The sequence below is a fragment of the Oreochromis niloticus genome, linkage group LG16 (assembly GCF_001858045.2).
Source record: "Oreochromis niloticus isolate F11D_XX linkage group LG16, O_niloticus_UMD_NMBU, whole genome shotgun sequence".
NCBI classification, from domain to species: Eukaryota; Metazoa; Chordata; class Actinopteri; order Cichliformes; family Cichlidae; genus Oreochromis; species Oreochromis niloticus.
In genome coordinates this window covers 14,555,848-14,582,989 of record NC_031987.2, presented here as the reverse complement: position 1 = coordinate 14,582,989, position 27,142 = coordinate 14,555,848, and the positions used below count along the sequence as shown (strand labels likewise).

The window sequence follows — 27,142 nt, the reverse complement described above, 5'->3', positions numbered from 1 at the left end:
CTTCCAGATACAGACGGACAAAATGGTGGTGGCTAACCAACCGGACATAGTGGTGGTAGACAAACAGAAGAAGACGGCCGTAGTGATCGATGTAGCGGTTCCGAATGACAGCAACATCAGAAAGAAGGAACACGAGAAGCTGGAGAAATACCAAGGGCTCAGAGAAGAGCTCGAGAGGATGTGGAGGGTGAAGGTAACGGTGGTCCCCGTGGTAATCGGAGCACTAGGTGCGGTGACTCCCAAGCTAGGCGAGTGGCTCCAGCAGATCCCGGGAACAACATCGGAGATCTCTGTCCAGAAGAGCACAGTCCTGGGAACAGCTAAGATACTGCGCAGGACCCTCAAGCTCCCAGGCCTCTGGTAGAGGACCCGAGCTTGAAGGATAAACCGCCCGCAGGGGCGTGCTGGGTGTTATATATATATATATATATATATATATATATATATATATATATATATATATATATATATATATATCAGTGTTGGTTAACATATTAGATCACCCATGCAGGGGTGCAGATGAGACAGTGTGAACGTGTTGTATGCACACGTTTGCTTTCAAACAAATAGTGGTATTTCAACAACTCAGACAGTCAACTTTTTCGAGTTGTCTCTTTACTCTATAGACTAATCTTTCAGAGATTTTCTAAGTGAAGTCTAAAAAGTGTACAAATAACACCAAGTACAGTGTCTGACATTTACTGTGACATTCAATGAGATGCCTGCTTACTTTCCTCTGCTTTGCCCTGATGCCGTGGTCATAGGTTTTCTGTCATTTCTGTCTGAGAAAGCGACGAACGCATGCGTGTGGGTGGCATTGCAAAGGGAAAGAAACAGACCATTTGACCAAAATGATTGATATCTGTGAAATCAGCAACTCTTTCAGAAGCAGAGACTGTGACTAGCTGGTGCTCAGCAATCAACAGATTTGTGTCGTGTGAGATAATTGCACCCCAGCCAAGAATCTTGCCAAAAATAGTTTTTCAACTCCTGCAATAAATTTTCTCTGCAGAACACGGGGTGAGAAAAATTACATCTCTAATTTGCAATCTCTTGAATTGCTAGAAGCAGTACAATGTAAAGTCACGGATAAACCAGGCAGCATATAGCATGAATGTCATATGTCATGTTTGACTTTTTTTTTTAAGAGCAGGGCTGAGAGGTCATGATTTCATTGATTATGTGGCTCAGTAATCACCCACAGGTTAAAAAGGCTTTTAGAAAGAAAAAAAATATTTTCTCAAGAAACATAAAAAAACCCACAAGAGCTTTGGTTAAGCGGCATGCCTTTGATTGTCAAAGAAATAACTGGAGGCCAATGTGAACATAAAAAAAATCTTAACTAAAAAGAGCCGGTTAAAATAAACCATAAAAAAATCCATTAATATGCGTCTACAACCCAAAATTGTTTTTTCTTTGTAAAATCTGTGCAACTGAGAGAAGAAAAAACAAATCTTAACAAAGCTTCTTCTGCTCCTTTATTTTATGAGAGGAAATGGAAAAGCAAGCTGGAATTGTAATAGTGTGTTTTGTTGATAGTTAATGTGACTATGGTTGACAGGAAGCCAATTGTCAGATGAGAGAAGAGTGCCTGCAAGGCAGGTCAGCAGCAGGCTGGGCTCAAAGCTCACTGGGTAAAATGGCCAGAAGCAAACATTGACCACATCAAATATTGTGAATCAATCACAAACAAACAGACAGACAGACACACACACACACACACACACAAACACAAACACAAGAATGAGGTTCTGGCAAACAGTGAAACTATGGAACACCAATGCGCATAAAAATACAGCGTATAGGACTGAAGAGTGGAAACTAGTTTAGAAACATCATAGCATTCTCAAGGATTTTAAATATAATATGTCTTTATTCATAAAAAATAAATCAGTTTGTCAAAGCAGCTATGTACAAGTGATGGTGACTCATGGCTGTTTTTTTGTTCATGTTTGATGCACTGTGGTTGACTGACTCCCATCATTAGACTGATCCATCTCTGCCCCTCACTGTCACTGACTTTTTTTTTGTTTTTAGCTTGTTAAGATAATCGATAGGGAATTCTCCTGCGCTTGTCAGGAAATGCATCAGAGTTTATTGCAGTCTGCCTCAAGTGAGGGCTCATCTGTTTTCCAACTCTTTGTTGCATGCTTCACACCTCAGTAGCACTCTAAATCCCAGGGACAGCTCCGGTAAACAACTGCACTGACAGGCATAGAGATAAACCGGACATCGCGTATACCTGTATAATCGATTTTTCGTTTTGAAAAGATCTGAACACGCACGCACGGATCTGATTGTTCAAAACCCTTAATATAGAGTCCAGGCCATCTGCAGAGCAAGAACAGCAATAAATGAAAACATGTTCATTAGGCCATCAAACTAATTTTCTGTTTGAATAAACACCTTAATGGGTGAGCTACTCCTTAACCTTGTTTTGTGTGGAAAATATATGACCGGAATGCAGAAGCAAGAAGGAAAGGAGAAAGAGTGAGTGCTGCAGCCATGTGAAAGACACTTAAAGGTAAACTGTGTAGACTGACTGCTTTATAATTTCCGCTGTCATGGGGAGTCTTTGCAGCACCACAGAGGCCTGAGAGCTGTGTCACAGAAGCCAATAATTGGAAAATCACAGCCGGTCCTTCAAATGATCCCCAATACACCGAGGTAATTTTGCTGTGTCTGAACACCAGCTACCTCAGCTTCTGAAATAGGTACCTGTTATAACATCAAAAATAAAAAAGGGAATCACTCTCTGTTACGGTGTAAAGAGCAACCTGATCGGTATTCATTCACGAACACTAAAAGTTAAAAATAAGGATTTAACAGTTCATAAATTAGTGCCATAATGACAATTACCTTTTACCAGACGTTCCTAATTATTTAAGGCTCTGTGAAAACATTTGTATCAACAACAGAATAATTTATGTCATCTGTGTTTTAATTTGTTTAGAGTAATGTGCAAAAGTTTTTGTATGACCACCTTTATTCTTTAAAACAGGCTGAGCTCTCTTAAACAAGCTTTTTGTTACTTCCTGTAAGTAGTCATCACAAATTATTTTACAGGCTTTTTGAAGGACTTTCCAAAGCTCTTCTTTGGAATCTCTTCTTCCAGTTCTTTTCGAATCAGGCATACAGGGGCTAAAGACCCCTAAGATCAGGTGTACCAGTACAAAAAGGGAAAGGGAAAAAAATATTCAAGCTCCAGCAGATTTTTCATTTTGCACAGGCTAGTACAATTTTTCATTACAAGTGTTAGAATGACCTGTGGTGCTACTCTGATGTTCCCTGCTCTTCGAGGATTTAGCCAACTGAATTCACCAAGATATAAGCAGATGTTTCATGAGCTAAATGATAGAATTTGGTGAGTGAATATAAATGTGAATATAAACTGATGCCTGCTACCCTTGATGTAAATCCTAACATTGACCATGAACGGCACATGTTGCTCTGCACCAGACCAACAGTGTCATGGCTGTAAACTTCAGGACAGTACTGCAAACCAACCAGCATAATCTTCACACTGGTTAGTTTGCAGTTAAAGAAGTTTAATCTAATAAGCACTAACCTCTCGTTAACTGTATGAAACTGCCTGGTATTTTTGTGCAACCTAGCATAAATGTCTCTAGGTAAGATCCAACAACTGATTTAAAAATGCTAAAATGAATTAGGAAATTAGGAAAGATTTACATTTCTGGTTTATAAAATTTCATTTACTTACTGAGCAGTCCTTTTCTTTAAAAATAATCTCATATCTTCATCTTTCTTGTCTTCTTCTTCTTTTTTCTTTTTGTTCTCCTTTTATCAGTGTGGCACATTTACACAAATATACATTTAGCTAGCAGACGCATTTTGTGACAATCTGCAGAGAAATGGTTTATCTGAACATGTGTATGCTAACTAAATATACAAATGTACGCATATACATATTTGTCATATTTATTGTGCTGTTTGAAAAGTTGCACTTGAAATTACCTGCCACGTGAAAAAAACAAACAAACAAACATTAATCCATTTGTGGTTTTTCCTCTTCTGTACAACCAACTAGATCGAAACTTTATTTACATATGCACCATCACAGGGACTGAAAAATGGTTGTTGAAGGTGTAAGCAAGGATGGAATGTTGTTTTCTTATTACTGAGCAACTATCTCCATCCCATCACTGAAAGCAATGCCAGGCTTCAACACATGAAAAATAAACTAATTGATCAGTAATATGCATTAATCTTCTTATCAGGTTTGATAAGCAGTTGAAAGTTGAATACTGTCAATCATGGATTGGCCTCCCCAGAGCCTCGACCTTAACATAATTGAAGCAATGTGGGATCATCCTGACAGATAACAGAACAAAAGGCAACCAGCATCCAAAGAAGAACTTTGAATGTCCCTCAAGAAGCCTGGATAACTGTTCATGAAGACCTTCCTGAAGAAATTACAAGATAGCTTGCCTAAGAGATTTCAGGCTCTGTTGAGTCAAACCAAATATTGATTTTCAAGCCTGTTAGAATTATTCAATCTCTGTTTTTGCCTTATATTTTTTTTATTTCCATGTACTTTTACGCAGATTTCAATAAATTGTTGCACCTATTGCCCATTCTCCCTTTCAAAATATAAAGAAATGAGGATTGGCTCAAGACTGTTGCACAGCATATATCGTATTAATGAGACAAGTTATAAGTATATGTGGCTTTCTCTATATTTGCATATATTTTATGGCATAAATTAAATTTCATAATAGAAAATAGAATTTGTTTATTTATTTATTCATTCATTCATTCATGCAGCTGCAGGGCTATTTTTAGTTTAAGCTATTTAATATCAAGAAACATATAATTTTATGTTTAAGTTTGACTATTGCGTATTGACTTAAAGTGGACTTTTTTCCATCGCTGTTTCTTCCTTGGTTAACACGCTAGTTTCTTTTGGAGGAAACGGTGGTGTTGCGCATTGGTGCGCATTTCCAACGCAGAATGACGCTACAGAATTGTTACCTTTGACCTCTGAGCGCTAGGCGGAAGCTCAACCAATCGTTTTGCTTGTTGTTGAGAAGTGCTCAAATTTCTCGGAGGTTCTTCTCTTCAACATGGTGAGTGCAGGCGTTCAAAAAATAGTTTATAGCGGTAACGAAAAAGACAAAAACTGTTTAGACTTGGTGTATGAATTTTTAAGGCCTGGATAGCAGCCATCTTCTTCTGTAAACTATACCGTAACAATGCTGTGTATCAAAGACCACGGGTTAGCATGTCTTGTTAGCAGTAGGCTAATAAAGCGGTATGTGCCTACCTTCGTGTTATAAACGGTTTCCTTTAGCTGAAGCTTTTTTGGATATAGCACGCCCTTTGCTTTGTTAATGTGTAAAAACAGCAAAACGTGTTACGATATTCGTGAAGTAAAATTACGGTGGTGAAAGTGTATTTGGCTAGTTGAATGATTAATCAGTTGAACTCTTGCGTTGGCTTTTTACGATTCATTTCCAGAGATTAGACGGAGCCTGTAGTCATTCATCACAAACAGCAGCAGTTATTTCAGATTTTTACGATTGTTACCAGTCCACATAATTTACATTAGCACAGACAACGTTACTGGTCAGATTAAGTCAGGAATTAAGTGAACTTTATCTGTTAAAAGTAGTAATTTCGTGGTAGTAAAATAGAATATCCCACTCATGCACCCAAATGAGTGGACTTGAATAGACCATATTTCACATGATGATCATCGTAAACAGTCACTACTATGCTATTTCATGATAATATGCTGTCTGGTTAAACTACAAGGCATTCCTTATGGTTTATTATTCAGGTACAAAAAATGTTAAAGCTTCACGCATTAATTTGTTGTTACCCAGGATATAGGTAAATTCATGTGTTTGCCTGTACCATATGTATGTATTAGAGGACCCTCATTCATTCTGAATAAGCCGGAAGTCCTTTTGAATATTAGTTATGTAAAAAGAAAAAGGAAGCACTTGTTCAAAAGGTAGAGATTAAGGTAGGCACCGTTTCATCCTAAATAAATACGTTTTTTAAATAAACCAACTGCTTGGTAATTTGTCCCCAAATGAGGATTGTGTAATTTTTCTAGTCTTTTGTCTTTCGACATTGTAAGCTTTATATATGTCAAATTCAAACCGATTTCATATAATGTTTTGATTACTGACACCCCGATTAGTACTACCTCATTTAAACTTTCAAACCAAATATTCACGCACTCGTTGCGGTTTCATGTAACTGCACTAATTGAAATGCGCAATATAGCCATTACTTTACTTTTTATGTGCATTTAAAAATGGAGGGGGGTTATTTAAAAATGCTTTATGATCCACATTGTTTATTTGGGAGCAGCCAAAAGAAGAGTAAGGAGTTATTTAGAGTGATTTATTAACTGTAAACTACTTAATTTCACAATTAAACACATATCTGGAGAAATGGTAGTTTTCATGATTGAAGCACACTGCTAACTGCAGAACTGGCTGTTGGGAGTTCACTAACTCTGTGTGGTGTTTCTTACTCCTCACAGTCTTCATCGGAAGCTAATAATGGGCCGAGCCAAGCACCACCTTATCCAGGTGTACCGCCCGCGGCGATACCTCCCCCATTTGTAAGTCATCAAAATGCAGTTTTGTTTACAGATCTAAAAGAACATCCTTTGAATTTCTGCATTGATTACTTATAAATTTGCTGGGGGTTAAAGTTAGAATAATAGGCAATTATATGAATAAATTACTTAGGCAAGAATATCAGTAAACTCTTGCTTCCTATAACAGCAGCAACATCTTACAAAAATTGTTTCCAATAGCTGCTTAAATAATGATACAAACTCCCTTTTTTTCCTCTTTTTTTAAGGAAAGAAAGAAAGGACCTTTCCAGACATTGATTTTATCAACTTGCACACATTTCTGCAGATTTCCAATATTGCATATTGGGCTCATTGGGCCCATGTCTAGGTACAGGTAGAAACGGAGAGCATTTTTTTTAGGCTTAAACATTTTTTCTGTGCAGGAGAAACCCTGACAGTCTTACTCGTATTTATGTATTTATAGGTGACCCAATCTCAACAAAACTGTACAAACGTTCTCTCTCACACAGTAATGATTAACATCTATATATTTAAAACAATAAATTTACTATAAATCACAATTCTTTTGATTTTCGTATTAATCGTCCTCCTGTGAACTTGATCATACATTCTTCACTTGCGTTTGTTTCGCGTGTCATGTTCAACAAGTGTCGCCCATACGTAACTTAAAGGTTGCCAAAATTTGTGTCTGTGGTGGAATTTTCACCACTAAGTGTGGAATGAAGACTTTGAAAAAACGCTTGCTAGATCCCCAAATTTTTAGTCAGTTTGTCTTTGATTCAAAGAACTTCCACATCTGTAGATTTGATTTTTTTTTTTTGCTCTTTCCAGTTTAGCGCATGTATAGTGTTTCTCCTAAGGTCCTGTGAAAGTTAGTGTGACTGAAGCACAGTTCCCCCACCATGTTCATCACACACTGTGGCAGCCAGTGTTCACACACTCCCTATTTTATCTCTTCAGCTAGAACACCTAACTTAAATTAGCCTTTGAAGGAGCAGAGAGTTGCACTTGCTTTCTTTCATTTCCCCCTTTTAGGTCTTACTCATTATGTGTAATTAACTGTGATTCAGAATAATGTTAGATTGCATATTATGTGGAACACTGCAGAGATCCAGGTAATTTCAGAGGGTTAAGAAACTATTTCTTCTAACTACAATATAATGTTTTTGTCTTCCTTCTTTTATGAAGATGGGACCACCTGGAATACCGCCTCATTTCCCTCCCATTGGAATGCCCCCTATGGGACAGCGACCTCCCAGCATGACACCAATGCCTCCTGGTATAATTCCCCCGGGTATAATGCCACCAATGGGGGCACCGCCAATGGGACAGGTGAGCTTTGTAGTAACCTCATAGATTTGTTTGTGTTGGGGTTTTTTTCTCTTTTCTTTCTTTGTGCCTTATGAAGTCTAGGGAAAGAAGAAGTCTAGGGAAAGAAGTCTATGCAGCCTGTTTATTTCTCCCTCCACTTTAATAATTTAGGGAGAAGCATAACCTTAAACGAGACTTGTCTCAAAATGTTTTAAAGTGAAAGAATAACATTTTTTTTCTATTTATTTGCTTGAATTGTTCTGATCATTGTTTCATGTATCAAGTGGTTATACTTTCATGTTAGTCACACTTAGCCACATCCATCAACATTTACAGACCAGGTATATTTTCTTATCTTCTAACACTCCAAATGCTTGATAGAGGTGCTAATTAACTGAAGAAAAAATGTTGTTCATCGGTTTAAATCTCTTTCATTAGCTGACAGTTAATGAATAAATAGGCATGATGTAGCTGTAGTCTTTTTTTTTTTTTATCTAGTGATTAAAAAAAAAGTGGATCATGCATGTAATCCTGTCATGCATAAATAGGCGTGATCATTGGGAGGAGTGTTTGATCAGAGTGCCAGAAACGCAAGTCTGAAGAGGTGGTGAAACACTGTAGTTTGGCATATTGCTGCTTCACAGGTGTCAGGCTGTGGCATCACACTTTCAGTAAGCGCAGCGTAATCAGTCAAGCAGCCTTCTACACACCAGCAACCTGTTTCACACTGTGTCTAAATACCTCTGCCTGGATTAGGTAGCATGGAAATACCAGATGAATATTTCATGGTGCCTCTTTTATTAGATGCCAGGCATGATGCCACCCATGATGCCAGGAATGATGATGCCCCCTCGCATACCAGCTGCGGCTGTACAGCCAACGGGACCGGTAACTCTTTTCACTATGTTTCTTGAGTGCTCTGCTTCACACTTCTTAAAATACACTGCAGTCTGTGAAATGCCTAATGAAACATTTGCACAGCCATGGAACACTTCTGTTGGCTATAAATTTATATCATTCCATAAAAAATATATTTTCATGTTGAAACAAAACAGCTGAAAAACCTAATTAAACACTAGCTGATGAAAATTTTACACTTGCATGCAATGTGTCTATTATTGTCGCATTTTCTTTTGTGTTTTTGTTTTTTGGCTTTGGTTTTTCTGTGAATCGCTTATCCAAAAAAAACAAAAACAAAACACATTAACCCTTCACTGCTGAAGTTCAGTTGATTTTTCTTTTTAAGTAATAGTTAGCAAGTTATGCAAATAAGCAGAATGATTCACTGTATTTATTTCTAACAACATCCAGATGGGTTTAGTGATCATAAGACACATCTAACCAAACACTAGCTATACATCTTGAGGTTGTGGAGTAATGTACTGGTTAGGAAAGCTGTGTCACTTACTGGTTTGTTGTTAATAATGAATCTGTAGATGTGCACTTTAAGACTGGGGGGAAAAAAATAATCCACTAATAACATTACTATCTTTTTTTTCCTTTCAACAGCCTGGTGTTGACTCCACAGGTAGGAGTTTTTACTTAATGCAGTAAAATTAATGTTTAGGCATATTTAGAAGTTTAAAGGCTGACTACTTTCTGTCTTGTTTATCTTCATAGCTGCTGCACCTGGAACATCTGTAAGTATAACATTTTTTTGATATGTAGTAATTGGAAGTCTACAAGCTTTGACAATTTTGAGCTACCATCATTAGCTCCAGTATTTTTCCTGCTGTCTCACAACATTTATTTCCGTTCCCCCTGCAGAGTACCACAAATGGATCCCCGCAGGAAGAACAGCCAAAGAAGGTTTGTGCACATGAAACATTGAAAGACTAGACACAATTAACAAGGAACTATAAAATCATTCAAACTGCAACCAAAATAATTATCTGATTTATCTGTCGTGTTTGTTTGCTTCAGAAATCCGTGTGGACTGAACATAAATCACTAGATGGAAAGACCTATTATTATAACACAGAGACTAAGCAATCCACATGGGAGAAACCAGATGAACTCAAATCTCCTGCAGAGGTACAGAGCTTTTAATTTGAACTATTTATATTACTTGCATATTCAGATACATTTTATTCATTTGGCACTTAGCAATTGCAGTGCTCACGTATTAAAATTACAGTAATGGTAAATGTACCAGATTAAGCTAAATTGGATTTTTCCCCACTCATTTTGGGGAATTATTTAAATGCTTTGTGTGCATATATTAAACAGTTTTATTTTTAAAATATGTGCGTCATCTATACTTAATAAAAACAGATGTGTCATTGGACTATGGATATTGACTCACACTAATTAAGGCCTTGCTGTTCATTTAAACTATTAAAAAAAACTTTCCCATCATTCTTTGAATTCTTTAGCAAATGCTGTCAAAATGCCCCTGGAAGGAGTACAAGTCAGACACAGGGAAGCCTTATTATTACAACTCTCAGACAAAGGAATCAAGATGGACAAAACCCAAAGAGCTGGAGGACCTGGAAGGTAAAGAGCGGTATCTGATTATATCAAAGCTGTTGTATGAAAGGTAGGGATTTTATATTGAAAAATGTTGCCTTCTACAGAAAAGCATTTAATGGCACAATGACTGGAAGGATGCTGACTTTGTCATCAGATCACTCCATACATTAGGGGATGTGGTGTGATTGATGGATTGATGTGCAAACAAAGGACTTACAAAACACAGGACACTTGATGGCTTCTTTAGTACATTTATCCTTGAAAAGGTCTCTTGATCTGCTGCATGATTAAAAATGAAAGCAAGCGCCTTAACTGCTATCTCTTTTGTCAATTCCAGCTATGATCAAAGCAGAGGAGAATGGGTAAGAGCTTGCTGTTTACCACCTGTTACTGTTGATGTCTTCATTGTATTATGATTAACAAATACAGCAGTCATCAACAATTATTAATCTCGTATGGCTTTTTTGTCATGATCTTACATTAGGACTGCAGAGGCAGCGGCTCCTGGAACCACTGCAGCTCCTGCTGTGCAAGCAGATAATGTAGCTCCTGCAGCGACTGTAGTGGAGGCAGAAACTGCGGTAGTAGTCTCAGAGGAACAACCATCCCAGGCAGCAGTGACTCAAACAGCTGAGGTGAAGACGGCTGATGCACCTGTGGCTTCCTCTGAGACTTCAGTGGCTACTGAGGCTGTAGCCAGGTAAACAATTATGAATTTAGGGTTTAACTGCGCAAGCGCAATGACATGTCTGCCTGTATGGCTATCTCCAAGCACACCTGCTGTTGTGGTTGAAGTGGATTATGAATCAGAAGGTGTAGTGATTAATAAATGGACTCAAAGCCAGCCACATTGCTGCTCTCATCGATCTGGAACAGCTGTGCTGGTCAGAGTGATGCATGACAACAATAGCTCGGCAAATGAAAAGAGGCCTCTCCAGGAAATGGCATTATTGTGAGAATGGTTCAGAGCAGTGGAGAGAGACCACATAGCTCCACAAATCTGCAGCAAGATGCAGATGGTGGATTTTTTTTTTTTTTAATTTAACTTGTACAATATTGATGTAAATAAATAATAAAAATGTTGATTAATTCTCACACTGATATAACCACAGCAGTCTGAGCTATTCTAGTTTTATTATTATTAAACAGTCACATCATAAGATATGACTCAACGGCTGTATCATAATCCATTTCAGAAAATAAATCATAAATGGGCTTTGGCTTAAGAAGAAGTTGGAAAGTAGGCTGTAATGCACAGTGATCTGCTGATGTAGCCAGAGACTTTCCTCAGTTTGGCTATTTTGTTACATCTTCCTGTCATTTAGTTAAACACAATAGATACTATGTGTATGGCAGTGTATTCCATCATAGTAATCCTAGGGTTCTGATTGATTGTCGTACATCCTGCTGCCTTTTGGTGGCTACAGGGAATAATGAAGGAAAAGCTTTTCATACAGTTTTATGCAGATGTTAACATGAAATACTCAAAGTATCAGTTACAGTATTTAACATTTTAAACTTGTTGTAATTGAATGGAAGCCTCTGAAGTCATTCTTTTTTTAAAAGTTTGTTTAGTTTAAGAATTATTTTAAAAAAAATTGCTGTTTTTGTTTTCATAAAATCACTATAGTGGTGCTAGAATCCCATGTGTTTGTGAGGGGTTGACATAATGCAAGCTTGTAACACATCTGCCATCAAAATACTTGCATTGCGCTTCCTCATTTAAATGAACCTGATGGCCAAAACAAATTTTTAAGTGGACCTGTTATGCTTTTCCTCATTTCCTGTCACATATTGTTAAACCGGTGCTCTTATTAAACATGGGTAAAGTTCCAAACAATGACATCAGTGCATGTGCAGATGATTCCTGTGAACCAAAAGCTCAGTCTTCAGACTGCTCTCCACCCATAGTTTACAGTAGATCCGTATAATGTCAGTAAGGGTATCCCCGTTATAGTCATCTCAGGCCACCACAGCTCTATTGTTCTATATTGTTCACAGAGCACTTTTTACTTATAATATTGGTGTAACAAAGCAGTTTTTTAATGCATCTTTTATTGCAGAGAACTAGACGTGATAAGTGCTCAGTGTCAATAATAATTTTTTTTGCTCTTAGTGTCGAGGTTGTAAAAGAAGAAAGGCCAGAACTTCAGAAGAAAACATACAAATGGAATACAAAAGAAGAAGCCAAGCAGGCCTTCAAAGAGCTGCTGAAGGAGAAGGTGAGTCAGGCTGTTAACAAGCTGTAGGAGAGAGGGCATGCCTTTACTGCGGGGGAGTACTGAGTGGTCACAGTCATTCTTGTTTTCAGATTCTAACTCTAAAATGTTCTCTATTTTTCAGTGTAAAAAATCTATTAATTATGTGAGATGTTAGGCAGTCAGCAAGTGTGCAGCAAAATTTGATTCATGACGTTGCATGAATTTGGTTCTTTAATCAAGCAGAGTGTGTTTTAAATCAGAAAGCAAATATCTGATAATTTGATAATTGTTCTGTTTTGTGCCCAAAAAGTCATCCTACAGCTTTTAAACGGTCTCCATTGAGGGTTGTTTTTTTTAATGTGTGTGTTTATTAAGTATCCATTGACTGTTGCTCTGTTGTTGGCACTGGAATGCAAATCTTGATTTGTTTTTAAGAGTACTTTTGCCACCTCAGTGTTCACTAGTGCCTGATGTGTTCATCATCACATCATTTGCATTCAGATCTGGATCTAATCCCTGTCCCTGCTCTTGAGCCCCTGGGAGGCCTATTAAACCTCACCTCCTGTTGCTGTGGACGTGTTGTGTGTTCGGTTTGCACGGCGGCCTAGCACCACCCACCTTGAATGTTGCTATATTTAGGAGCTTTTTAATTTTGTGCACAAAGCTCTCCTCTGAGATTGCTTGCCATTTCCTGCAAGATCTTAATGGCTGTGTCTTTATGATTAGCTTTATTGGATCAAAGGCATGAGGACTGGCTGGGATTAAGACAGTGAGAGAAAGTGGCATGCCTGAGTGAGTTAGAATAACTGTGACAACTGACAAGACCGAGGCACATAGTGGAATCAGTCATAATGGATGAAGTAGTCACTCCTTGGGAGAGGCAAGTGGCAGAAAGGGCACTTACAAAGGTCCTTGGTGGCACTTCTTGATTTATTGCCACTCCACACCTTTTAACCCACCATCTATTAGTAATTAAGAAAATGTGTTCTTTTCTAGACCAAATCAGCAAAGCCCCATGTTCTTATCCAGGTTGATGTACTTTTTTCTAACACAGGACAACAAGGCAATCCATGTGAATATTTTTGAAATATTTCTTGTGTGCAGATTTTATTTGAAACCATCATGAATTTTTCTTATCCTCTGTATTTCAGGGCGTATCCTCCAACTCCTCTTGGGAACAGGCCATGAAATTGATTATCAATGATCCTCGCTACAGGTACAATGCTTTCCAGAGATCTGTTTATCCTTCATACAATAGTAAGTTTAATCTGTCACCATCTCTGACTTACAATTTGTTACTTTTCTTATCAACAAAGTGCACTTCCGAAGCTGAGCGAAAAGAAGCAGGCATTCAATGCATACAAAGTCCAGACAGAGAAGGAAGAAAAGGAGGAGGCCAGAATTAAATACAAAGAGTCAAAAGAGACTTTTCAGAGATTCTTGGAGAACCATGAAAAGATGACGTCTACCACTAGATACAAGTAAGTGTTACTGTGATATGGCAATAAAGTATTTTGTTTTTCCCCCCCTGCATTGATTTGCAGTTCTCTGAACTGTCAATATGATTATACAGACTGGTTGAGTGAGAGGACATCTGTGGCGCTTGCACACCATCGTGCAGTTACAGCACTGTTGACTTCCACTTACGCTACTTTGACCTGTTAGTGCTAGTCACGTTGATATTGCTGAATTTGTTTACACAATAACAAATTGTTACAAGGTCAAAGTTTTGCATGTGTAATGAGTTCATTAGAAAGTTAATGATTGATGAATCTATTCAAAGTCAAAGTGCGTGTGACATAAAGGTTGTATCTAATTCAAAATCTCTTAGCTTTTTTATGGTGTTGATTTTGTTTGCTAATGTCTGCAACATCTTTCCAACAAACACACTTATTGGAAACTTACTCGATCTCAGTGAACAACACATAAAACCCCTAAAACACTTAAAATATAAAACTTCTTAATAAATTCTTGGTGCTGCTTGGAACGTCTTTTTCATCGGCACTCTTTAGTTTTTGGGTGAAAGTCGTGATGATGGGCAGAGGAAAAGGGGTAATCAACTGGTGACCTTGACAACAAGCCAGCTTCGATGTTCTGCTGGCACTGGGTTTGTAATCTGGGGTGGCACACAACAGGCAGTTGGATGGTGAGAGCAAGGCTTTCTGATCCTGTGTGGGTGTATGTCCTTGCATTTAATACCTTATTTTAGCCCGTAACACCTAGTGGCTCTTCTGAGCACCAGTAGTTTCAACAGACGTCAAGAATATTGAATGTTTTCAGCACACATCTTGAAAGACATGAGAACTTTTTCAGCTTTTATTAACATCTGTGTTGTGCCTAGGATGGCTTGCAAAAAGCCATAACAACTGGTGCCTTAAAGCTAAATTTGGCAAGTGAAATGGTGCCCTCACGTGGCTTTGTGGGAAAAATATTCTAAAGTGTCTGTGTGTGTCTGTGTGTGTCTGTGTGCGTACTCTTGCAATCCAGGAAAGCAGAACAGATGTTTGGTGAGCTTGAAGTGTGGAGCTGCGTGCCAGAGAGAGACAGGCTAGAGATCTATGAAGACGTGTTGTTCTACCTGGCTAAAAAAGAGAAGGTAAGGGCTCCAAAGTGCATTAGGAATCTTTGATTTTATTTTTAGTTAACATGTTTGGCATAATGATTGGATACAAGTCCTCTTTCAGTTTCCTATTCTGGAGTGGGAGCCTTATGGTCTAGTGCAATTACCATCTGGATGTATTCTCTACTTTAGGAGCAAGCTAAGCAGCTGAGAAAAAGGAACTGGGAAGCTCTGAAGAACATTTTGGACAACATGGCCAACGTCACATACCGCACCACCTGGTCTGAGGCCCAGCAGTATCTGCTAGATAACCCTACCTTTGCAGAGGATGAGGAGCTGCAAAGTATGAGATAATACAACCGTTTTATTAGAATTAGAAGCAAAACATTTCTCATCAGGTCATTGTGCTTCTGCATGAATGTGTGTTTGTATATGTTCAGCCTACTGATAGTGCTGTTATCTGCTTACAGATATGGACAAAGAAGATGCCCTTATATGTTTTGAGGAGCATATTCGGGCTCTGGAGAAGGAGGAGGAGGAAGAGAAGCAAAAGACACTTCTCAGGGAAAGAAGACGGCAGCGCAAGAATAGAGAGGCCTTCCAGGTGAGAAGCAAAAACAAAGAATTGATATCTCAAAAAGAAACAAAAAAATGCCCTGAATGTGATTTTTCACATTATTATTAATCAGGTTAATAATAATGTAAGCCAAAAGAAGAGGCCACATGTATTTTCCCGATCCTCATCTCTTCTTGTTGTTTTCTCAGAAATTTCTGGACGAGCTTCATGATCACGGCCAACTTCACTCCATGTCTGCTTGGATGGAGATGTATCCGACACTGAGCTCAGACATCCGCTTTGCCAACATGCTGGGCCAGCCGGGTAGGACAGCAGGCCACACGCACACATGTCTGCATGAGCTGAATGTGACAGTCGGTCTTGATTCATAGCATAAACACAGAAATAAAACATTCACAACTGACAACATAAACGATTTATGAATCACAGTGTAGCTCTTTGAGGTTATGTTTTCTTTTAATTTCCTTATTATTTCCATATTTTTTCCTTTTTATTGTTCATACTTGTTCCAATAATACACTAGTCTCTAAATCTTTAATTATTTGGCTTCACTGTTTTGCATCCTTGTTGTGGTCCACTGATGCTGTTGAACCTTGTTTATTCACTGCAAGGATCAATATTTACACATTTTTAAATTTAATGTTGTCTGTTGCGCAGGTTCCACTCCCCTGGACCTCTTCAAATTTTATGTGGAAGACTTGAAAGCACGCTATCATGATGAAAAGAGGATAATCAAAGATATTCTTAAGGTATTACTCTAACCTCATAAAATGTGGTATTTTTAAGGAACAGTCCGCACTCGTGCACCTTCCTTGCGTTGATCCAATTATACATCTAATAATTATCTGATGTGTTCTTTCCAAGGACAAAGGATTCCTGGTTGAAGTCAACACCAGCTTTGATGACTTTGGATCAGTCATCAGCTCGGATAAGAGAGCTACCACGCTGGATGCAGGAAATATAAAGCTAGCCTTCAACAGTGTAAGACTCCTGCTCTGCATCATATGCTTTCAGTTGGCACCTGTTCGTAAACATTAATGGACACAAATATTGTTATTAAAGTTGGGTGAACTGTAGCTGACCCTACAGCAGCTGGGATTAATCTATTAAATCAGCATATTAAATGTAAAACGGGTCACACAGTTTAAATAACCAACACCTCTCCTTGGCTTAGAGAGCTTTAAGTTTTATCTTGTTGTTAGGTGTTAAAAGACATTCATCATATCCATATTGAATTAATAATTATTTTAAAACTCATGTTAGATCTTTCCACACAGTTATTTGCAAGTGATCTCATCAGAGTTCTGTATCCACATGTAATCCACCTATCCCCATCACAAGATGTGTCAGTGCTGAGTTTACTTGTTTCTATGGTCCCCACATACACAAAAATATGTTATTACAGATTATAAAATTATGGAAAAAGGGGAATAATACACCTTTCATGATAAACAGGCCAAATTAATTACATTTTAATCAGTATACATAAGCACAGGCCTTGGCCTGCATGTTTGAGGATGTATGCAAGTCTGAATTGGCTGTAAGTGTGGATGTGGTGACCTTTCCTGGGTGTACCCCACCTTTTGCTCTGTGCCCTGTCCAATCTGAAAGACTTCACTTGGGATGAAAGATGTGTGCGTTGAACCATGGCTGTTTGTTTTATTTCATTATAAGATTAACTCACTTAGAAACCCCTTTTCCTAATTAGTTGCTTGAGAAAGCCGAAGCCAGAGAGAGGGAGCGAGAGAAGGAGGAGGCCAGGAAGATGAAAAGGAAAGAAGCTGCTTTCAAGAACATGCTGAAGCAGGCCACACCGCCACTGGAGCCAGAAACTACGTGGGAGGGAGTATGTACTTTCAATGCGGATCAAATTCATGTGGTTTTGCAACACCATTTATTTTCTATTTTTATCCTCATCCCTATTTTCCAGTCTTGATTGTATTTAATGTTTCCTGATGACTGACATTTTACCATTTCAGGTCAGAGAGAGGTTCCTAAAAGAGCCTGCCTTTGAAGACGTGACTCTGGAGTCGGAGAGGAAAAGAATATTCAAAGATTTCATGCATGTCTTGGAGGTGAGTCATGACGCTAGCAGGGGCATGAAGTTTTTAAACTTGATGACGACTATAATGATGTTTAACCTGGTTTTTATTTTTTATTTAATTCAACAGCATGAGTGCCAGCATCACCACTCGAGGACCAAGAAACACTCAAAGAAGTCCAAAAAGCACCACAGGAAGCGCTCCCGCTCTCGATCAGTTAGTACCACCACAAGAAAATGAACATTTTATACACTTGGACCACAGATCAAATGTAAAAAAAAATTTGTACATGTGTTTAAAAAAAGTGTTGTTTTTTTTAAATACGTTTTTAATCAGATAAAGGGTTTAACTGAATACACATCATTCCATTCTGTATTTTATGTAAAGATTTACTGGAAAAATGATGTAGCAAAGCGCACTTTACAAAAAGCATTGCTCATATCATGCACTGCTAATCTGTAATGTTTTAATAGGGCTCTGAGTCTGAGGATGAGGAATACCACAAGAAGAAAAAGAGATCGCAGTCCAAATCCCCCTCAGAACGTTCATCTAGTGGAGAATCTGGTGAGTGTTTTTACAGCTCAGATCAGTTGATTTGTGTATTTAGGAAGGGGGAAAAGTGCCACACTGTGTGTGTTCATTGACATGTTCTACCTGAAACCAGAGAGAAGCTATAAAAAATCCAAGAAGCACAAGAAGAAGGGCAAGAAGAGACGCCACAAGTCTGTAAGTGTGCAGGAAGAAACAAATGTGTGCGCTTGATGTCTTAAATACATATGTACTGGCAACACTGGTGTGTGCACTAACTGTAATTATGACAAACAGGCGTCACCAGATTCTGACAATGAGAAGAAAGGAAGAGACCGTGATGGGAAGCGAGAAAAGGAGGTAGAGAAGGAGAAGGAGAACGACAAGTCTCGGGGGAAATCTCGCTCAGAGTCCAAACAGAAATCTCCCAAAAGGAAAGCAGCCAAAGAGGAGGTGAATGTTGTTGTTATTATTATTATTATTGTTATTATTATTATAATAAAAAAATTGCCCCAGTATTGTGAGATTAGCTGGGGGGCTCAGGTCAAAGTTAGTGTGTTTTAAAGAAGTCTCGAGCGTATATGTTAGCTTACAGTTTCTAGCATGACATAAAAGTCTTGCGCTTAACTAGTTATTTAAAAAGATCTAATTTTCATTATTACTGAATCTTTGTATTTTTTTAATGGTGTGTTTAAGGGTGGCTGGGACACGTCGGGCAGTGAGCTGAGTGAAGGAGAGCTCGAGAAAAGGAGAAGAAACTTGCTGGAACAGCTGGACGCACCTTGATGATAATTCGTGCTGCTTTCTCCTCTTACTTCTCCAAACATGCATTCCCCTTCAAGCTCATCTGACCGTGCTGGTCATACGCCCATAATGGACTGATTTGTGGTATTTATGGGAATGCCATATACTGAGCTTTTACATAGACTTTGACTAATTTGATATCAGGAAACTGATCAGCTGTTAAATACTGAGTTGTTTTTTTTGTTAGCTTACCTTTCTTCAGTTGGCTGTAGTTATACATGTTTTCCATTGACAATTTTTTTTTATATTCACTTAAAAGCATATCTTTATGACACACTGCAAATGTGTAGAATTACAAGAAACTTGTCCACATGTCCAGGAATACTGGAGGTTACGTCTGATTTGAAGTAATTTAACTGCAGCTGGTTTGAATGAATGAAAGGTTTTAATTGGAGGATTTGCTGAAATCAATACTTAGTTAAATGTAATAAAACATTGTTTCACTGGAAGTTGTCTGCAAGTGTTGCTGTGACTTACTTAGACGATAAGTTGTTGCCAAACCTTCCAAGATTGTAGCATTGTTGCCATGCTGTTGCAGATTTACAAATAGCCCACAAAGAAGACTAATGGGTGATGCCATTGTCGTTTTATTAGGAACACCTATGCTGTCCAATGTCGTCTGTCTTTGCATTAACTTTTTGATAATTTTCAGGGATATAGTTTGCATTGCATTGCAATTGATTTGTAGTGTTTTTTAATTCTGGGAAACAAGTGGTCCAATATTACTGACATTGGGCAAACATTAAATGGCCTGCATTTGTATAGCGCTTTACTTAGTCCCTAAGGACCCCAAAGCGCTTTACACTACATTCAGTCATTCACCCATTCACACACACATTCACACACTGGTGATGGCAAGCTACATTGTAGCCACAGCTGCCCTGGGGCGCACTGACAGAGGCGAGGCTGCCGGACACTGGCGCCACCGGGCCCTCTGACCACCACCAGTAGGCAAACATGGGGTTAGTATCTTGCCAACATTAAGTGGGTGAATATTAACTCCTTGTGTTGTGGAAACACTATGTGTTTCTGGTGAATGGATTAAGAAAATTACATCTATTGCTAGTTATTGGTAACACTTTACCAACACAAATGCAGTTTTAACCACTTAATGTATCTTTCTGCTCATTTTAAGGGGCAGAGTTTGTATTGTGGTTCAGTTCCGATGTGCTTTACTACTGGTTAATATTCAGTCACTGTCCTTAATACGAATAAGTAAGACAAACACTGAATATGGAGTGTAACTACTTACAGTTTAAACACATAAAATAAGGTTGAATTAACGTTGCTTAAATAGAACAAATGTAGAAACACTGGTTAGCTTTTTAATGTGAGGTTCTGCACTTCACAAAAAAAAGGGTAATGAATGCGTCTGCACTCACAAACTTATATTTTCATAGTTTTGATAAGAATCAGACAACAAATCACAGAGAGTAAAGAACTTTATATTTAATGTAAATAGTTTATTTGAACATATTGAAAATCTCATCACCTAATTTAAAAATTGTTATTTTGTTATAAGCACAAACTGCCTAAAATACATTTCTGGTGAAAGTTCCAAGATAAAAGCATGCCGGTAATATCCAGTTTGAGAAGTTACGCTGCCACAGACAGTGAAGTTCAAAGAAAAGGAGCCGATGGCGTCACATGCTTCAGTGGAGACAATGAACAGAACTACTTTTGATTGTTAGTGTAGCCATTAAGTTGGCGTGTATAAACATCTGCACATCAGAACCTTTTCCAGACTTTCTTTTTTTTTATGCACCTCTGACACCCTAACAAGCAAAGTGCGTGACCCCACTGCCTTCGGCATAACAGTAAAAGATGATCAAACACACTACTGTAGATATCTGGCTGCATTTGGCTTAATTAAATATACAAAAATGGGGGGAAGAAACTAAGTTAAAGTAACATTCAAGTTGTATAGCACAAGGCAAGGAAAACTTATGTTTAAACAATATGTACAATATTAACCATCTGGTGATGTGAATTAGGTAAAAAAAAGAAAAAAAAAGGAAAAAACAGTTTGTAGCAAAATATCTGTACATTTAGGAAACTTTTTATGTTGTATACTTTTTTTTTTGCCCTGTTTTAAAACACATTAGATGACGACATGAGCTTAAATGAATCATTTAAGTGGTTAAATACTATACATTAAAATTACAGTAAAGCGAGTAGACTCGGTGACCTGGAATGTTGTTAGCCTATAAAACGCTCACAGAAGCATGACGCTTAGTTATGTCCAGTTCTGACAATGAGATTTTCCAGTAAAGTTTCGCATCTCGCGTGCAGTTTCTACCCTCGATAGAAAATGTATTCGGTTTTCTTGCTCTGCGTAATTCCTTCCACAAAACCAGCTGTGCAGCTACAGATATGCACAACTTGAAAATAAGTTGTTTTTTTTAATGGATTAGAAGCTACAAATTCAGCCCTTACTGATCACTCGTAATAAGACGTAACAGAAGAATCAGTATGGAGATACCTGCTATAAACAGAATTCACATTAAACTGGTCTTTTTCTTTATTTACTTTTATAGTTGCTTCAGTACAAATATAGAGTTCATACCACATTAACAGCCCTTTAACTTGAGAAACCCTCATGAGATGTAAGAAAAAAAAAAGAAATGTTTTTAAAAAGTGCAGGTTGAGCATGTTCGTGTTGTTAGAGGAGCGGACTAAAGGGCCGTAACAATAATATTTGTAACAGCTAAAAAGAGAACCCGTCCTGTACATTCTACATCATCTTTCCCCATGTAACGCCATTTCACGTGGCTCTTAAGGCCACCGCATGTCCAGTTTTACACATCTGAAAAATTAAAGCCAGGTCACGTTGTATTGCTCAGAGTGGGATTATTAAGAACAAACAGTCATTAGACAAACACGGCAACGTGACGTGAAACCACAAAAAAAACAACAACAACAAAATTCAGGCACTTGGCTCGTCAAAGGTTTTTAAATCAACCTTTCAGACACTTTAAATTCAGTCCCATATGTGTCCCAGTCCTTCATAGTGAAACGCTGCTAATACTATAGCACAGATGTGGAATATTGAGTATTCTTATGTAATATATATACATAATCATCTCACATGTTGCTACAAACACCTGACTTCCACGCGTCATCCTTCACTCTGCTTCAATCTTTTTGTCACTCCTTACTCTCTCTCTCTCTCTCTCTAGCCCCCCAATACCTTTCTCCCTTCCCCCCATCCCCAGCCCTAGCACATGCACTATTCCCTCGTCACATGACTACGTCGCCATTGTTGACCGGCCGCAGGTTCTGATCATCAAAGCGTCTCCTGACACTCCTCCGTACGGCGTCCGCCCTCCTGTAAGGCTGATTCCTCAAATCTGAGAGAGAAAAGAAGGGTGGGGATGGGCATGGATAAAAAGATGGTGTCAGGCGTCTTCATCGGGGTGTTTTGATGAGCTCACATGTTCACAGTGCTGGCAGCCTGTCTTTCAAAGCAGTGTGATGTCTATACAAACAACAGCCAAACAACCTGTCTTTGGTTTTTAGACATGAGACAGTCCACTGAATTTTTTTTAAAAACCTCTGCCAGAAATCTAGGAAATCTCTCACGCATATTGTGAATGCATGAAAATGTATCTTTTCTCTACAATGAAGCCAAAGCGACAAGTGAAGAGAGTAAAGTTATGTGCTAATCACTACACACAGAAATTTACTGCTACAAAGGAGCACTAATGACAAAATAGATGAACAGAAGGAGGTCAATGATGAGTGGACTTCAAATGAAAGAAGTATGACAGAAACTGAGGTAATAAAGAGATGCTTGCCAGGTTTGGGGCACATCCACTACAGGGGTGCTACTGGAGGAGTTCCTTACCCTCGAGTAGACATTGGGAAATTTAGTAATATTATTCTTCTTTAGGGCTAGATGAAGAGAAGACAAAATGAAGGTTAAAAATGGAGAAGGAGGCTGAATGGTGCACGTCAGCCAACAAATTCACACTGGCTTCGCTAAAAGAGCGCTGCAAGAGCCAAGCGGTGTGGCAGTAGGCTGGATGTAGAAAAGCTAGAGCTGGGTAAGGACACGAGAGAGGACAGAGCTAGAGGTTGTTAACTGTTTCAACTGGCAGAGGAGGGAGGAGGGAGTGGAGAGAAGGATAAAAGCTTTTTTCTTTCTCCTTGTTACTAGACCCAGACTGCTTTGCAAAGTGGCTACCAGCAAGATGGAAGAGAGCCCATTTCTACCTTTCTGTGCAGCACAACTGTAAACTGAAACAAATTCATCACCACCAAAAAAACAAACAAAAAAACTGCAGCATGCATGCAGCCAGGGAAAAACACTGACAACCAGTGATTCAAACACCTCAAAACCTTCAGTGAAGCAACCTGGTTGCATGTTAGTAGCACACACAAACTCCTGAAATGCACCAGATGATCTATATGCACACACCATGCAGAATAGCAACGAGCCTGACAGACCACACCAAGTCACCGAGAAGTGACCCAGAGCGGGCGGCGAAGCGAGCGTGGCACATGGACTAACTGGGAGAGCAGGGGGTGCAGTATGAGCAAGCAGCAGGGATGAAGCAATCAGCATGCACAACTATGAACATGTGATAATGACATGTGATAGTGAACAAACATGAATTTTGAATGAAAACACTCTTTGAAAACACACACAAAAAAAGCAAGGTATAATGCCACAGACACTTCTACATCATAACGTTATTCATACCTGCCGTGAAGATGATGACCTTAGCTTGTATGCAAGATGTAGCGCAACATGTTAATGTTATAGTGACCCAATTAGAGGCTAAGAAGAGAAAAACTTTTTATGTAATTCATAGCTCACTAATTGTTTTTGAGTCTTGGCCACTAGATGGCAGCAGCCAGCTTAACTGTGTTTCTTTACTTCTCAGCACTCTTTATGTCCTGTTAGATTGGAAACTGCTCTCTCTGTGACATTATGGTTTGCTGTATTTGATAAAATAATGATGATCAATGTGGGTGTCACACTCCATGCATTTGTGGAAAGAAAACTTTTACCCCAGCACCTTATGATGGTCAGTGAGGGAGAAAATATGAACACACGGTGGGGAAGATTGTTTTTTGGAAAAAGACAAAGAAAAGAAACACAACACCCGCACTCGGGCATGTGAGCGTGTCTTCAGGGCCTGTCACAGTGCACATGCACAGGTCCGAGGTGTGAGAGGTGAACTGTTAAAGGAGAATCGTGGGGGGGGGAGGCATGCAAAGGAGGAAGGAGAGAAGGACACCAAGAAGAGAACTGTTTGTTTCCAGCAACCTTTGAGAAGATAGAGAGTTCTACAAGCTTAGTAATGGTACTCCTCATTGAGAGCGGACTCGCAGAAGAACCGAGAGCCACGCTTGGCTGTGCGGGCGGTAAAGGGCACGGTCTTCAGCACTGCATTGGAAACGACAGGGACAACAGCCAAGACAAAACAAGACAAATACAATGTAAGAAAAGCAGACTCCTACAGGGGTTTAGCACTGGTTAGCACTAAGCAAATACCCAACAACAGCATCTCGGTGCAAAGGCGAAGTCTATCTTAGAGAGGGTCACAGAGCGAATTCTACAGCCGAGTTCTCCCAAAAACAGTTGATATCAAGGTTATACTGTTAAGGACACATCAGTAACATTTTACTGTTATAGCTCCTTGATAATGAGCCAACTGTCACCACTTTATCTTTAAAGCCTGGGTTGTTACTGTTACAATCCATTAGATGTTTTGTATTTTTCTAAAAGTAGCTACATTCTGTAGAAACTATCTAACATTTCTCTCTAAAATTTAATTCAATATAAAAGATAAAACTAAATAGTTAAAGTTCATCTTTTATTGCTGCTTCTCAGAACTTCTGTTTGCCAGGAGCAGCCAATCAGTAGAGAGATGGCTTAAAGGGAGGTTGGTGTTAAACTGAACTGAAGAGGTTCAATGAGGCCTAGTTTAAGCTACACAAAGACTATAATAAAAGCTACAGAGTGCCTAAAAAACACACTGAAGCTTACTTAAGTACTGAACTTGAGTTAATACACTCAGTTGCTCAAGTTTACTCAAGTTTTATCTCTCCCCAGTAAACAAAGGGTGAATTTTGTCCCTGTTTTTTTATTGCTGGAGATAGTCATATCCGGGCTTGCCTATGTACAGATGGTGTTACAAAGCAAAGACAAAGCAGATAAGCCACGATGAGACACATTTGAGTTGAACAGATTGCCGTCAGTGCATGTTTGGACTAGTCAGGTATTACCTTTGGTTCTCAAGCACCTGACAGTTGAAACTTAAAAGAGCCAAAGTCATTGTGTTAGTTTTGAATCCTTTTGTTAATGACTGCTTTTATAGCAGAAAAGGACCTTCATGCAGGGCACCAAGTGTGTGTGTGTGTGTGTGTGTGTGTGTGTGTGTGTGTGTGTGTGTGTGTGTGTGTGTGTGTGTGTGTGTGTGTGTGTGTGTGTGTGTGGATGTGTGTAAATATGAGTTTAGCCATAGACTGTAGCCACATGGTCCAGGGGACGTTACCCGTAATGATGTCCTCAATCGCTCCGTCTTTGCCTTCGTAGACGTGGCGACTGTCTTTCACCTGTTTCCTTCTGAGCTCCTGGATCAACTCTTGTTGCTGCCGCTTGCTCTTATGGGATGGAGACTGAGGAAGACACAGACACATAAAAGTGTTACTGCCAGTAAGTAGAATATATTTGACAAAGGATTCTCCCACTTGTAATTTGTTTCAGCTCAAAAAATGCCTCGGTTCATTCAGGCGTGTGTGAGTTAATTGAACCGTTCAAGTCGTATAATCGCCGATTCTGAGTTGATGTGATGTGACTCAGCAGGGCGTAAGACTGCAGAACTAGATACAAGCGCGCCCAGCAGGCAGTCGGCACTCAACTAATCCTGTGATCAAGAGTCTGGAGGAAATTAGGATGAAGCGGAAGGGGAGGAAGTGGAGCTGTCTTACCTTCTGGTCATTGTGATCCTCTGTAGACTCCTGTCCTAGAAAGTAGGGGGTTGGGGATAAGTAGAAAAGGGTAGTTGGAGAACTGGGAAAGAAGAGTGGGAGGTGGGGTGCTTACCTTCTGGTCTTCCTCCATCATGGCTTCTTGCTCCAGAAGTTTTTCCAGCATAATCTGCTCCTGTCTTTTCCTTTGCTCATTGTCCTCCTCCGCTTGCTGAGAAGATTTTACATTCATGTTCAAATTCCATTCAATTAAATGAAGTGAAGACTACTATTTATCATGGAGAGAAGTGTGTGTTTTGTCCGTTTCTGTCCAATGTGTGAGACTAATATCCAACTCACCCTGTAGGCCTTAACAAATCGCACAAACACAGGGAAGAAGACTGATGGCGGTGTGGTTTTGGCGTTCTCTCCGAAGAATTTCACCACCTCATCAAAAGCATCCTTAAAAAAAGCAAAAACGAGAGCGAAAGGCACAGATATCCGTCAAATGAAGTAACGCAGACTCATTGCCTTCACTGTACGTGGACCAATCACGTTTGCATGCAAATACATGTCCCAGTGTCTGACAGCGAGCCACGAATCACCCTTTTACCTGTGCGATCTTGGCATCATCCTGCAGCTTCTTTAGCTTGCTCTCATTGTGTGCAATGAACTCTTTGAGCATGGTGTTGTGGCCGTGCATGCTGTATTCTCTTTTGGTCAGCTCCATGCCTCTCTGCAGCTCCTTAACATCCAGCAGGACGTTCTCCAGCGACACTGTGAACGCAGAGAAGTTTAGCTTACATGACACAAACCTGTACATGTAAAGTGTGTATCATCTTCTGGATCAAAATCACATTGTTCTCATGTGGGCTGTAGTGTGGTTTGAGCATCTAGATCAGGGGTCCCCAATCTCAGTCCACGAGGGCCGGTGTCCCTGCAGGTTTTAGATGTGTCCTTGATCCATCACAGCTGATTTCAATGGATAAATTACCTCCTCAACATGTCTTGAAGTTCTCCAGAGGCCTGATAATGAGCTAATCATGTGATTCAGGTGTGTTGACCCAGGGTGAGATCTAAAACCTGCAGGGACACCGGCCCTCGTGGACTGAGATTGGGGACCCCTGATCTAGATTGTTGTGGCCTGAG

The 27,142-nt window shown here is 39.2% G+C and overlaps 2 protein-coding genes across 3 annotated transcripts in view; one reads left to right on the top strand and one right to left on the bottom strand.

Moving 5' to 3' along the window:
- Positions 1-4,943: 4,943 nt before the first annotated feature.
- prpf40a (PRP40 pre-mRNA processing factor 40 homolog A) lies at positions 4,944-19,521 on the top strand. Of its 2 annotated transcripts, XM_003447421.4 has the most exons (27): positions 4,944-5,087; positions 6,518-6,598; positions 7,766-7,909; positions 8,693-8,776; positions 9,398-9,416; positions 9,509-9,528; positions 9,656-9,697; positions 9,812-9,922; positions 10,264-10,384; positions 10,698-10,722; positions 10,845-11,060; positions 12,477-12,582; positions 13,713-13,777; positions 13,878-14,042; positions 15,049-15,157; positions 15,314-15,464; positions 15,592-15,725; positions 15,887-16,001; positions 16,356-16,447; positions 16,563-16,679; positions 17,407-17,544; positions 17,678-17,773; positions 17,870-17,956; positions 18,214-18,304; positions 18,405-18,466; positions 18,566-18,721; positions 18,965-19,521. In XM_003447421.4, the coding sequence occupies exons 1-27, from the start codon at positions 5,085-5,087 to the stop codon at positions 19,052-19,054; spliced, it is 2,640 nt and encodes an 879-aa protein (XP_003447469.1). In that variant the 5' UTR covers positions 4,944-5,084; the 3' UTR covers positions 19,055-19,521. The 2 variants fall into 2 exon arrangements, with proteins under 2 accessions (XP_003447469.1, XP_013128136.1); XM_013272682.3 differs by lacking the exon at positions 6,518-6,598 and having other exon boundaries at positions 4,995-5,087.
- A 980-nt stretch (positions 19,522-20,501) lies between these two features.
- fmnl2a (formin-like 2a) overlaps positions 20,502-27,142 on the bottom strand; it is a 50,634-nt gene continuing 43,993 nt past the window's right edge. Inside the window, 6 exon segments of the mRNA XM_025903748.1 lie at positions 20,502-22,422; positions 24,348-24,467; positions 25,579-25,702; positions 26,130-26,225; positions 26,354-26,455; positions 26,607-26,770. Coding sequence (XP_025759533.1) covers positions 24,376-24,467; positions 25,579-25,702; positions 26,130-26,225; positions 26,354-26,455; positions 26,607-26,770 — 578 coding nt within the window. The 3' untranslated portion in view covers positions 20,502-22,422; positions 24,348-24,375.